The sequence below is a fragment of the Stigmatopora argus genome, chromosome 17 (assembly GCF_051989625.1).
Source record: "Stigmatopora argus isolate UIUO_Sarg chromosome 17, RoL_Sarg_1.0, whole genome shotgun sequence".
Lineage (NCBI taxonomy): Eukaryota > Metazoa > Chordata > Actinopteri > Syngnathiformes > Syngnathidae > Stigmatopora > Stigmatopora argus.
Genome location: NC_135403.1, coordinates 2,809,048 through 2,823,715, shown reverse-complemented (window position 1 = coordinate 2,823,715; position 14,668 = coordinate 2,809,048). Strand labels below are relative to the sequence as shown.

Genomic DNA, 14,668 nt, shown 5'->3' with positions numbered 1-14,668 from the left:
AATGTATGGCAAGACATTAGTGTAACCATTTTGAAGAGTTTGAAATGCATTAAGAGCCATTGTCCAAGGCTTTTGAAATATAATGTGGATGTACATTACTACCTAATTCATGGTTAGAGTTGAGACGTCAATGTTGTCAGGGCCCTCGAATGTAATAAAACAACAGAAAAGACGTGAAAGGTCAGAACGGAGTTGGGAAGCTTTCTCAGCGGCCATTCTCCCTGCAAGCAAAAATAAGGTTTTAAGCCCTTAATGAAAGAAATGAAATGCATTTTGTTTATTACGACTTTCTTGTGTCATTAGCCACAGCCGAGTGTGGAGGAGACACAAGTCACCTCCCCACAGCGCAGTGCAAACGATAACGCTATTATTTGAGTGGGTGAATAGCACCATACAGCCATAGTACAAATATATTTATATGGGATTATCGTTTGTTGCCTACATCACATTTCCAGGTGGCAGTTTGGGACGTTTTTGAATTATTTGCAGTTGTAGGAGTAGCTGACAAGTTTTTAAGTGATTATTAATTCAGTGATATAAATTCCCTAATTTCTTCATACATTTGGGTGTTACGCCTTCCCTCCTTCCATTTGTATTCATCCTAATTCAATTACCACTATACATGACATCCACATGCATTTGCTCTATTTCAAAACAATGACGCGCCACCCTGAATTTTTTTTACCGCTGTATGTCATTCATTAATTGAGAAATAGACATTGAAATCTTATCAGATAGTTGAAAACTCCTTTGCAGCTTTAAGGAAATTTATGGAAGAAGCTGTGCTTCTCCTCAAGGGTGCTTAGGCAGTGAACAAAAGCGTCAGAGACAGTTGTCACAAGATCCACGGGATGTGATTAATTAAAGTGGAAGCTCAAATGCAGAACAACACGGAAGCACAGCACTTCACTGCCTTAGCATCGTAACAGTGAACTATATAAACTAGCCATTCCAAATGCAAGAAGTTTGAACCTTGAATATCTAAATTTTATAGCAGCCTTTTATTTAAAGAGGTGGTTGAGGTTGGCTGCAACATCTTGGAACATCCATACTCTGATCACAAATAATTTTTAAAACAGTTTGAAAATGGCTGCTTAAAGCTACATTCTAACAACCTGATAATTAATCTTACTGTAACAATATACTAAAAACATATTTTGACATCAAGCTGTAAATAGAATGCCACTAAGTGTGGTCTGAGTCCTTGAGTCTGTTTACTTTCCAAAAGCTCTGTTTGGAGCCTCTCAGCATACATTGCAGCTACTAATGGAACGAAGGGTGCTGTAAGGGCTTGTTCAGCTTGTACGTGATTAAAGAGTATCACCACTGGAGAAAATTAGAAATTAATCTTGTTCGGTTAATGGAGGGCTATGTAAAAGAGGCTTAAATCAATTATTATTGCAAAAAGAACAGTTTTCATCATAACCTCATCTCATTTTCTGAAGCGCTTTATCCTCATTAGGGTAGCAGGGGGTGCTGGAGCCTATCCCCAGCTGACTATAGGCCAGAGGCGGGGGGACACCCTAAATCGGTGGCCAGGGCACGAGGAGACGGACAACCATGCACACTCACACCCAAACCTACGGGCAATGCAGAGTGTCCAATCAGCCTACCATGCTGTTTTTGGAATGCGGGAGGAAACCAGAGTACCCGGAGGAAACCCACGCAGGCCCAGGGAGAACATGCAAACTCCACAGAGGTGTACGTGACCTGGATTTGAACCCAGGACCCCAGAGCTGTGAGGCCGACGCGCTAACCACTCGCCCCTCCTGGCCGCAAGTTTCATCATAAAAAATGTGGTAAATGAGAAATAAATGATTATAAATGGTTTGTAAGTATTCTGGCAATTTTTAAGTGAAGGTCTTTCCCTTCCAGTAAAAGACGACTCACCCAGGTTAACGAAGCTCATCACCATGTCGGCGTCGTTGAGAAAAGCTGCTTCTTGATAGGTGGCCAGAGCCGGGCTCCGGGTAGTACGCATTGACATGGACACCCCGTCTGCTCGGTTTCTGTCCTCGCTGGAGATTGTGTTGTACAGGTCCAACATGAAGAGCGGGGCCGAGTTGTATTTAGCGTGGAAGAGATGCGGCCTGGGTCTGTGCGGCAGGCCAAGAATAAATAGGATCTCCTTCTGCATCTCCCTCCTCTCGTGCGTCCTCAGGCTTCGCTGGATGAAGCCAGGGTGCGCTTGGCTGCTCCTGTCCAGTGAGTAGTCGCTCCCCTCCGCCGGGGATGTGCAGTAATAGGCGCTCAAGCAAAATCCAACCAAGGCAACCATACACAGTGTCATGATGTTGTCCCACTGTGCTCTAGTGGGTCCCACTTTCTTGCGTTGTCAGTCACCTCGTCCAATTTTTTTTTTTTTTTAAAGGGGGTGACCAAAATTTTATAAGATCGCACCAGTTCTGAAATCAAAAACTGCTGTAAACCTTCAAAGTAAGTCATTCAAAATACTATTCTCAAGGAAAACCCGAAAAAGAGCGTTAGTTCTAGTTTCATTGCGGAGTCTCGTAGCAGTCTGACCAGTCTCGGACAAAGTGCACCTTGTGTGCGTGCGTATGTGTGTGCGTGTGTGCGTGCGTACGTGCGTGTGTGTGCGTGTGATTCCTAGAGTCTCCGTAAGCAGGTCAAAACACAAAGTGAAAGAGTGATATAACTCCATTGGATGAAGCCATGTCTTGACACTGGGCGGGTTTAGTCCTTTAAGTTTCGCATGGAGAAAAGAGTGGGTTGTCGGTCTAACCGTTTTTCCAGGTTGCGCTCCACAATACCCACTGGTTGTGTACGCGACTTGAAACCACCTACTCTTTAATGACAGTAACATTATCTCACCCTAAATGCAGATTTGGAAAATATATTGTATATCATATATGACACATAATATTTGTATTGTAAACAAGCACTTACCATATGAAGTAGAGGGGGATTCTGTTGATTACAGATGCTCGTATGCCCCCTTGCAGGACCCCGAAATGCTTGGGGAGACAAAGCGAAAGAGAAAGCTCGCCTGCCACCTGGTGGTGCGTCGAGGCACTCGGCCACGCCAAGTGAGAGACAGCTTTTCTTAATTTCGGTCATTGATCGTATGGTGAAAAATGTCTTTCATAATTTCATGTCATTTTCTGAACCATTTTATCCTCACAAGGGTTGGGGGAGCGTGCTGGAGCCTACCCCAGCTGCCTTGGGGCACGAGGCGGGGGACACCCTGATTTGGTGGCCAGCGAGTCGCAGGGCACAAGGAGACAAACAACCATTACGCTCACACTCATACCTAGTGGCAATTTAGAGTGTCCATTCAGCCTAATATGCATGTCTTTGGAATGTGGAAGGAAACCGGAGTACCCAGAGGAAATCCGCACAGGCATGTAACCTCCACAAAGCTGGAGAAACCTGGATTTGAACCCAGGACCCCCACAGTGAAGCCAACGCGGTAACCCAGGGGTCGGGAACCTTTTTGACACAGAGCGCCATTAAAAAATCCTATTTTCAAATTTTATTCCTTGAGAGCCATATTCAGAATTTAAGAGTAAAAAATGTGAAAATGAGATGTGATTTTTTGGGGGGTCATTTTACCATGAAATCAATTCTAAATGAAAATAAATAAATGAATTCTTACAGTGTTACGCAGTTGCGAATCAATGAAAATATGCATGCAGAAAAGTCGAATGAAAAAAAAGATTATTGAAGTTAGAGGTAGTGTCAGCGTCATAGTGCCGACGTGACGCTCCTATTGGTGCATTCGGGACTCGGCTCTATCACCAGCGGTTTAAATACTACACATTTACCTCACAGGTTAGCGAAGCGCCACATGCACCCATCAGAAGAGCCACATATGGCTCCCGAGCCATAGGTTCCCTAGCCCTGCGCTAACCACTCACCCACCGGGCTGCTGTTATTAACCCTAGAATGGTAACCCTCTATTTCAGAAGCGTGAAAGGTAACCCCTTTCACGCCCTGTATCTAACAGTTGAGTGTATGTATAGTACTGTCTGTGTTTCATTGATGTACTTTGAGTCATTTGAAGCATAATTTTCCATACTGCAAGTGTTGAAAGGAAAAACAATAATTTGGTACGTACTGAAAAATTTACCATTTTTTGTCTGTCTCCCATACAGATTGTAGACACCTGGTCACCCCAGGTTACCGTTCTATGGTTAATAAAGTATTTACTCGCATATAAGCTGCCCTCACGTAGAAGCCGCACTCTTAAAATTGCCTTAAAATCATTGAATTGTTTTCAACTTCTCGCGTATAAGCCGCATCCTGATTCACAATTTTCACCTACATATTCATGGTTTTAATAGGGAGTACAAATGTGTTACTTTGAAGGGACAATCTTAAGAAAAATCATGACAAGTGGTATTTCTGAGATACTGTATGAATCAAAAAAACATTATTACGGTCAATATCATAAAGGAATTAATTCATCCAGTAATGGTTGTTTTCTAACTGCAAAACAGAAAATAACCAACAAATAATGTTACTTTGCCGATATCTACTGGTGAAAAAGAGGATAGCAAGTCTTTTACATAAACCGTATCCTTGATTCAGTCATCATTTTTTGTAGTTACAATTACGGCTTATATGCTAATTTTCTGAACCGCTTTGTCCTCATTAGGGTCGCGGGGGGAGCTGGAGCCAATCCCAGCTGTTTCCGGGGCCAGAGGCGGGGGACACCCTGAATCGATGGCCAGCCGATCGCATCGATATGTATGTCATATATATGTATGTATGTATGTATGTATGTATGTATGTATGTCATATATATATATACAGTGGTACCTCATCATACGACCGCTCGTCATACCAAATTCTCGTCTTACGACGGAAATTTCGATCGGATAATTCGCCCGTGATGCGGTCAAAATTTCGTGATGCGACCAAGCCAGGTGGCCATGGCACTGTCTTTTTTTGCATCTCTTTTGTGTATAAAATCTTTCTACGAGCACTGGGCGGACTTTGCATTTCCATACCCGTTTTTCCCCCCACTTTGGTCTACATTTACATACCAGGTAAACAACAATGGATCGGCAGAGTTTTGCAAAGAAAAGATCTGGAATATATGTACACTCGGTAATCAGACATGCGGAAGCGGCAAGTTCCAGACAACTCTTGATGCGTTCGTTTTGAAGGCTCCGGCGGAACGTCGGGGTGGGGCCAACCCGTTACAAAGGTAAAAAAGATTAAAACTGTACTTGGACTTATTGAAGTTCAAGGTGGAGAAGAGCTTCTCACACAAGTGTGTGCTCCCAAAAAGGCACATGGTCCGCTTGAACATTCGGGAAAGTTCAGGGAAGCTGGGGGTCAACTCTCTCAAAAATTGCCCAAGCTTGTCTGCTTCTCCACTCACCTCACTGAACTTGGCTTTGAGTGCAGAGTTGCACTGCAGGTCAATGAGCTCCATTTGAAGCTCAGGAGGGGCATCTTGCACATCAAAGGAGAAGGGGTCCGCAAAAATTTGAAATGTGGCTTTGTGTGTCTTGAAGTCTGCAAATCTGTGATCAAATTCCTCCTGTAGCTTCGAAATGGCCTCAACATACTTCTCACCACTGAATGGTGTGCCTGCATCCACGAGAGCCTTGCATGCTGAGAAATGGCAAAGGTTTGTCTGAGAGAGCTGGGCTTTCCATAACACAAGTTTAGTGCAGAATGCTCTCACGTTGTCATAGGCAGCACTGACAAGTTGCCCCTGGCCTTGTAGCTTCTTGTTCAGTACATTAAGCTCATGTGTGATATCAACAAGAAAAGCCAAGTCCATGAGCCATTTGGGATCACTTAGCACAGGAACAGCAACCCCGTCTATCTCCATGAAGTATTTTACTTCTGCCCTCAACTCAAAAAATCTCTTCAACACGTTTCCCCTGCTGAGCCAACGTACCTCAGTGAAGTAGAGCACATCCCCATATTCTGACTCCATTTCCTCTAAAAAAGCACGGAACCTTCTGTGCTTTAAGCCCCTGGATCTGATTTGGTTGACGCATTTCACAACGACAGACATCACATTGTCAAACTTCAGGCATCTGCTGCAAAGGGCCTGCTGATGTATAATGCAGTGCAGAGCTATGGCCTCCTCCACACCCTCCTCTTCCAGTTTTTTTTGAACAAGTGCTACCAGTCCATTCTTCCTCCCTGTCATTGATGGGGCTCCATCGGTTGTTATTCCAACAAAGCTCTTCCATGGCAAACCGGCATTCTTAATGGCATCACACAGCTGGTGAAATATTTCCTTCGCGGTGGTCTGGCCATGCATTGGAATTACTGTGAGCAACTCCTCCATTACTTTAAAATTGTCATCAACACCACGGATATATATTGCGAGCTGGGCAGTGTCTGTGATGTCTGTGGTCTCATCAAGAGCCACTGAATATACACTGAAACATTGTGCTTTCTCACACAGTTGATCATAAATGTCACTTGACAGGTGAGAAATGCGCTCTGCCACGGTGTTGGCAGAAAGGCTGATGTGGTTGAACAGACTTTTCTTTTCTGGACAGACAATATGTGCAGCCTGTAATATGCACTTTTTGATAAATTCACCTTCTGTGAATGGCTTTCCTGCTTTAGCAATCAACTCACAAACGGCGTAGCTAGCTTCGACTGCTGCATTACTGTCTTTGGTAGCCTTCTTGAAGAAATCCTGTTGCCTCAGAAGACATGTTTTAAGACTGGCAACCTGGTTGGCTCTCTCATCTCCCTGGTATTTTTCGTACTCCTCAGCATGTCTCGTAGTATAATGACGTTTCAAATTGTATTCCTTGTGCACCGCAACTTTTTCAGTGCAAATGAGACACGTCGGAGTTCCCCTGTGTTCAACAAAGAAATATTGCACTCCCCACTTTTCTTGAAACTGTCTGTGCTCATCAACGACCTTTCTCTTCACGCCAGGCTTTGAAAGAGACATCTCTGGGGCTCTGTAATATGTTTTTCCACTTGGAATGAGTCTCGGGTTGATCTTTCACGTTCAGTCGCGCGGGTTTGTGGAGCATGCGCACTTTCGCTCTCCGTTTCTCCGTTTCGCTCGCGAAGATGGCTACACTGACACAGGCTGGATCACGGATCATAGCGCCTCATTCAGTTGTATGCTGAGAGCAGCGGAGTGTGCGCGCCGAGCGGAGTGATCGGCTTCACGGCTTCTCCTCCGCCCAGCTGATTGGAGGAATGAATGAGTGAGTGAGCGAGGCACTGGACAGCCCGGCCGATGTCCCGCCCTCCAGAGCCGTATACCTCACCGTGATTGGTTCATTCAGCTCCGAACACAACAAGTGTCATTCATATCAATCTTACGGGCCGCACAAACATTAATCTTTCATATTAAGACGGGGCCGCAAATTATCGTCCCGAGGGCCGCAGTTGGCCCGCGGGCCGCGAGTTTGAGACCCCTGCTCTCAGTGGAGTCCCTGACTCAACACTACCAGTGGAGTCCCTGACTCAACACTCTCAGTGGAGTCCCTGACTCAACACTCTTAGTGGAGTCCCTGACTCAACACTCATAGCGGAGTAATAATACTCATTCAAATTATTAAACTTCACGGAGACACAATTCAAAGGGTGAACTCAGGATTTTCTCGTTCTGAACCTGCCCTGGTCCGGGGGAGGACCCGTCACCAGATTACTGGGGCGGCGAGGGAACACCGGGATTTGGTTGCGCTCGGGAGGTGATGCGATGTAATCCATCATGGCAGAGTGCCAGCGAGTTTGAAACTATCACTTGTTTGGGCCTTGCCTGGGAAAGCGCACTTTGTGGAGAAGCACTACCAATTTCGTCATACGCAGCTGGGTATGATGACAATTAGGCTTTTGTCTAGTCAATGATGATGACAAGCCATGTCTGATTTTATTCTTTTTAAAAAAAATATTTTTATTTGGCGTAACCCAAAGAAAAAGACCCCTGCTGCAATTTGGCAACCCAACCCAAAGGTCGGATTGCGATCCCTCAATGAGGCTCAACGCCGTCGAGAGAGGCCAGCCGCCGCACCGAAATTCTGAGCCGCCAATTGTATCCCCTCGACTGTAGATGGAAAAACAGATACTGGTAAAAACAGTGAAACCAAAGAACATAGTCCTGTTTCTTTTTGACAGGAGTTATATAATTTATTTGCACCGCTTCACCACCATAAGCCAAAATGTGGAATCAGAGGCGCAGTTGGACAATGGGCACACCATGTCTCATCTACCGCACCCAGATTAAGACCATGCCCTGTAAGGTTCAAACAGGTAAAGTTAGCACAGTGGAAACAATTGGCGTGTCATTCACTGCTTTCGCAACAGGATAGACACCGTTACAATATATATTTTTTCCTTTTCTTTACAAGCAGGACACGTTTTTTTTGTAAAAATACTTTCCCCAAAGAATGGTGATTGAAAGAGTTGTTGTTATATCCGATCGTATTTTTCCTTGTCTGGTCGTTTGTTTTAACCCTTTGTGAGAAGGTTGAGTCTCAATTGAAACACTTTCACCTTTTATGCATATGGAGACAATAAAACCAATATAAAAGAGATCCCTATTGTTAATGGCCTTGCTCCCTGAGCAATAATCCTTCTAATCAATATTGGAGTGGTTATCTTGTTCATTTCGTTTTATTACGTCAGAAAGTTGTTCTCACCTGTCTCCTCAAACGTTTCAACTGAGAGAACCTTCTTACAGTGCAAAAGGTGGATCCGCATCCTCCTCTCGGCTATTTTCATGTCTGCTGGCTGGTCAGCAACACTTGGTATGGACGTTCCCACTTTGGGTCGTGCTAGTGCTTCTTCTTTATGCTGTAGGTTGAGCAGCCAGGCTCCTGGCACCACCTTTGGTCCAGTCCGCTTCCTGTTGAGAGGCACAGTCTCCTTCTGCTAAGCCAATTTCAAAGCGTTTCCCTAGTTTTCTTTTTTTATGTAGTCAGCCAGATTAGCCTCTTCATCCAGTTCCAATCGTGCAGTGAATAATGGCGATCTGTATGGTCTACCAAATAAGATTTTCGTATGTTGTTGTCCGGTTGAACTCGTTATGTAGGCGCAATGATTTCATAACGAAATATGGAACATTTTGCCAATCCCGTCAATTCCATATCGTGCACTGATATGCCGAGCACAGGTTAACCACGCTCTGCAAAAATTTCCGCAAACAACTTAAACCCATAAGTTGTGTAGTGGCACCGTACCAAGGCCACCACCCGCCCTGTCGAGACCTAGAACTTCCCATGACTCAATATGGCACCTCACCCAAGTAAGCTGATGTACAAATTTGCTTTTTTTCCCTCAGTGTTCCCAAATTCCCCATTTTGCAGAGCAAAAATGGGGAATGGAGCAAAATGGAGCAAAAATTTGTTCCTTCACGTCAAGTTTTAAATCTGGAGTACTTCTGCTGCATTTTCATGAAAAATTTCATTTGATGAAAAATTTTCCCATAATTTGTCGCCACCATCCCTGAAATAGGGCTTATTGGCGATTTCAGAAATCGATTCCATATTTCCAAATATTTTCCACCTTGATATCTGATCGATTGATTATATATCAGTGGCCACCCAATCAAAAACACAAGATTACGGACAACCATTCACGCTCACTCATAATCAGACGAATTTAGAGTGTTCGACCAGTCTAGCATCCATAATGTTGGTTTGTGGGAGAAAACTGGAGTACCTGGAGAAAACCCACAAATTCTCGAGGACACCATGAATACTCCACACTCTGGAAGGTCTGGATCCACCCGGCTTTCATCATCTTAGAACGGTGAGGTCAATGAAATAATCACTAGTTTGTCCATTTGGTCGTTTACCCATATATCAGTGGCCTGCAAATTTTCATCACAGGTGGAGACCGCCATCCCCAGTGGAGCTTGTTGGCAGCTTAGCCCCTTTTGCTGTCCTATCAGCAAAATCTTTCCCGAAGGAAATGGGTAATTTATGTATTAGATATGCGCACCACACATCTACAAATAGAAATTTGTTTTGGAAGTCCAATTGCAGCCATTCGTCGCCCTAGTCAGTCAGCATGAGCGACTGCCATGCAAGTGGCTGTGATTAACTCTTTGTTTGCCAATAATGCAATAATGGAAAAACTGTGACACATTGAAAACCGTGACCGGACATTTCGTCGACGGACACTTTGTCGCCGGACGCTTCGTCCCCGGACGGTTCATCGAACGGACACTTCGTCGCCGGACACTTCGTCGACCGGTCACTTCGTCGCCGGACACTTCGTCGCCAGACAGTTCGCCTAACCTTAACCACTATTAAAGAAGACAAAGAAAATTCACATATTCTTTATTAAAGAAAATAAAACAGTAAAAACTCGCTTGACAACACAAACACATTAACATTTGGGCGTGTGCGTACTAAATGTGCTCGTGATCGGACGTTTGGTCCCCGGATGTTTGGTCCCCGGACGTTTGGTCCCCGGACGTTTGGTCGACCGGACGTTTGGTCAACCAGACGTTTGAAAGAACGGACGTTTGGTAGAACAGACGTTGGTAGAACGGACGTTTGGTCGCCGGGTTCGCTCGCTGTCAAATTATGACAGAGTTTACTGTTGATATTTTGAAATTAGATATTTAGATATTAAACTCACTGTCTCTCATGATTATAATTTTGAGAGCTGGTTTCAACAGTAACAACCCGGCGACCAAACGTCCGTTCTACCAAAAGCCCATTCCACCAAACGTCCGGTCGACCAAGCGTCCGGTCGACCAAACGTCCGGTCGACCAAGCGTCCGGTCGACCAAACGTCCGGTCGACCAAGCGTCCGGTCAACCAAACATCCGGTCGACCAAGCGTCCGGTCGACCAAACGTCCGGTCGACCAAACGTCCGGGGACCAAACGTCTTTCGACAAAACGTCTTTCGACAAAACGTCTTTCGACAAAACGTCCGAGTACCAAATGTGCTCATCTCTACACACTACGCACGAAACAGTTCCTACGTTGAGCGCTCTATTTTTAAAATAAAAGGCAATAAATAAAATTATTTGATTAAAAATTTTATTAAAATGAAGACAAAGGAAATTCACATATTCTTCGTCGTCTTCCTTCTTTTTTTGCATGGTATTCCCATAGGTATCGTGTATACAGACTAGATTTCCGATGCGCGTTGTGAGGCAACGGAGCTAGACGTCGTCGCTTGTCGGCCATTTTAAGAACAGGCCCATTCGCTCCTATTAATAGAGTCAATAGAATTTGTTCTTTGAAAGGACAATAGATAGCTTGATTTAAAATCAAACGTGTGTGTCTATATCAAAGTCAGAGATGCAGTATTTTTGGCTTACTTCGTAACAAATATCAGCATCCAGTCAGAATCGTAGCCACATCAATTCGCGATTAAAAACCAAACAGTTAATAGTAATTTAGTGGAGTCCCTCACTGCCCCCCGAGGAACCGTTTCGTGCGTAGTGTGTTTAGAGACGAGCACATTTAGTACGCACACTCCCAAATGTTAATGTGTTTGTGTTGTCGAGAGAGTTAGCAAAATCTGGACGGCGTTTCCTTCCCCTTAAAATAACACCTAGCCAAGTGGTCTCAAAGTAGAAGAGAAAGTCTTCTAGGACCTCATCTGTTTCCGCGTCTACTGAAGCCATCAATTCATTAAATGCGTCTATGACATCCTCCTTTGGGACGAACGCCAGCGCTGTAATTTTTTTAATGAGTAAAGTATTCATTGGGTCAGTGTACCAATTTTGTAGGCCACATGCCTGATTTTTTCTCCAAATGCATTGACTGAAATGGAAAAACCATCCAGATGTGTTAGAGTTTGGAAAATTATTTTCTATACTACTTATTGCAGCCTTTTCAAAATCAACAGTTATTGAACTAGGCTCCATAACACGCCCCTCTTTCATCTTAGAAAATATAGTATCATATGTCCCTTGAGTTTTTGATTTTGTAATACAGTATACAAGTGGAACCGTATGATTTTCTCCAAGGAGAGCGTGGATCGTATATAGATGATGGTTTTCCGGCGCACTATCGAACATACCGTCACAAAACCAGTGCATCATTTTGGCCAATAAATCAAGATTGTTGGCAGTTGCCATTAAAACGAAATCTTCCTCTTTGACTAAAACAAATCTCTCCCCTCTTAATGAAACCCTTAGTTCGTCTGTTATTTCGTTCCCATTTGTGAATGCCCTTTGCCTTCTAATCATTCTGCCAAGACTTTCTTTTGGGGGAAGAGATCCAGCTGCATGTAAGGGAAAAACAGATGTGCAGCTCTGAATTATGTTACTGGTAATCTCTTCAGTAGTAGAGGCTCGTTCCCTCATGCTCTGCACTACTTTGAGAGCAGCCACTCTGTTGACATCTATTATTCACTGTCTTAAGTCGGCCTCCACATACTCCTCTTTGTTTGGATTTCCAATAGGTAATATGCCTTCCTTGTTTTTGTCAGTCAACTGTATAAGCATACCCATTGTGCAGTAACTTCCTTCCACCACGCTTAGTGAGAGTGAACTCCATGGTCTGTAAAAAAAAATCAATTTTATAAAAAGAAAGCCAACATTTTATTTTATATATATATACACAGCGCCCTGTGTGAGCTCCGAGCGCCCGCCGAGCTCCGAGCGCCCGCCGAGCGAGCTCCGAGCTCCGGAGCCTGACTGAGCACTACCTGCCGAGATGCTTCTTATATAGAGAGAAGGCGGACATTGGTGGGGAAAGGCTTAGGAGGGGGGGGGTGGGAGAAGACCTAAAGCCCTATAAGGTTCCTATATATACTAGTGTGGGCATGCGCACTATGCATGTGCTCAATTGCAAAACGAAGAATGAATAATTCTACAAAGAGGCACACTTACGATTATGCAGTGGAGCATGGGAACAGAGCAGCAGCGAGGGAATTCAACATAAACATATCTATGGTTCGCAAATGGAGAAAGCAGGAGAAGGAGCTTTGCCAAGTCAATAAGAGGAAGCTGAGTTTCTGTGGGAACAAGGCAAGGTGGCCCGGCTTGGAAGATCAACAGGAGCGGTGGATTCTTGGTCTAAGAGCAGCTGGGAGAAACGTCTCCACAGTCACCATTCGACTGAGGGCAAAAGCGCTCGCGGAAGAATTGAAAATTGAACATTTCCAAGGAGGACCGTCGTGGTGCTTTCGTTTTATGAAACGGCACCATCTGGCAATTAGAGTGAGGACAACCGTGGCGCAGAAACTTCCGGCGGACTACATTGACAAGCTAGCTGTTTTTCGCTCCTACTGCAACAAGATGATTGCCGACAAACTTATACAGCCAGACCACATAACGAACATGGACGAGGTACCGCTGACTTTCGACATCCCGATGAACCACACTGTCGAGAAGAAGGGGACCAGCACGGTGGCGATACGAACAACGGGGCACGAGAAGTCGGCTTTTACTGTCGTTCTCGCTTGCCATGCTAATGGGCAGAAGCTACCACCAATGGTGATCTTTAAGCGAAAGACGCTGCCGAAAGAAAAGTGTCCAGCCGGCGTCATCGTGAAGGCGAATCCAAAGGGCTGGATGGACGAGGAGAAAATGAGAGAATGGCTACGTGATGTATGTCAAGCGACCGGATGGATTTTTTCACGGCTCGCCGTCACTTTTGATTTGCCACTCCATACGTGCTCATCTCACATCAACGGTGAAAAACCAAGTCATGAAAATGAACTTGGAGCTTGTCGTCATTCCCGGAGGCTTGACCAAAGTATTACAACCGCCGGACATCGGCATCAACCGGGCTTTCAAATCAAAGTTACGAGCGGCGTGGGAGCAGTGGATGATCGCTGGCAAACACAGCTTCACGAAAAGTGGCAGGCAGCGCCGGGCTTCTTACGCTACGATTTGCGAATGGATTGTGGCCGCCTGGGCGAACGTGTCTGCTTGCACGGTTGTTCGAGCTTTTGCCAAAGCCGGCATCATTTCTAAGGAGCCACATGGAAATGACGGTGACTCTGAGAACGAAGAGAGGGGACCCGGCTTTTTGGAAGACTCGTTTGGGCAATTGTTTAATTCGGACACAGAAAATGAGGACTTTGATGGATTTGTGGGTGATGATGACGTGAGTAAGTTGTAAAATGTCTAAATAAAGTACAACCGAACTCAGTTTTGCTTCCGTTGCCTTTTTAAAAACGTGTTTTTAGCGTGTGGGTGTTAGCGTGCAAGAACTATATATCCCAGCAGTCACTGCGTACCGGAACCCGGAAATGGGCTGCTTCCGGTAGCCAGCGCTATTGCTTTTTCGATGTTCATCCATATGAAATATATATGCGTCTAAAAAAACGGTGCATCCTTTGTGTGTTTAAAATACAGAAATAGCACTCGTTACTGACACTGCGGCTAAAAATACGATGCGCCATATAGTCGTGAAAATACGGTATATATATATACATTAGTTGCAGTTACTAAAAGCTTTACTGGGTATTTATTAAGAAAATCTGCCGTGTTCGACAATGCAGCTTCTCTACTGTTCTGTATTGCCTGTAAGAGAAAACATTTTACCCCAATTAGCATGCAACATTTTTTATATACTCAGTGTAAACTTTTCGCGATCACAGGCGCGCGCACGGCCGTTTCGATCGTCGTCGTCGCTTGTATAGATATGAACAAATATGTCCACCCAATTGGCATGCAATTGGTAGATTTTAACATTGGGTGACAAAATGTCCAGGTCATTTTCATTAAACAGTGCTACTTACGGTCAATTCGCGGTCGTTTGGTTCCGTCGACCGTCTGTGATTGCA

The 14,668-nt window shown here is 44.6% G+C and overlaps 1 protein-coding gene across 4 annotated transcripts in view; it reads right to left on the bottom strand.

The window, feature by feature from the left end:
* Positions 1–2,621, bottom strand: part of bmp6 (bone morphogenetic protein 6) — a 44,526-nt gene extending 41,905 nt beyond the window's left edge. For all 4 annotated transcript variants that reach the window (XM_077624376.1, XM_077624379.1, XM_077624377.1 and 1 more), the window contains exon 1: positions 1,891–2,621. In XM_077624376.1, coding sequence (XP_077480502.1) covers positions 1,891–2,290 — 400 coding nt within the window. In that variant the 5' untranslated portion in view covers positions 2,291–2,621. The remainder of the gene's footprint in view (positions 1–1,890) is intronic.
* Between the last annotated feature and the right edge of the window lie 12,047 nt (positions 2,622–14,668).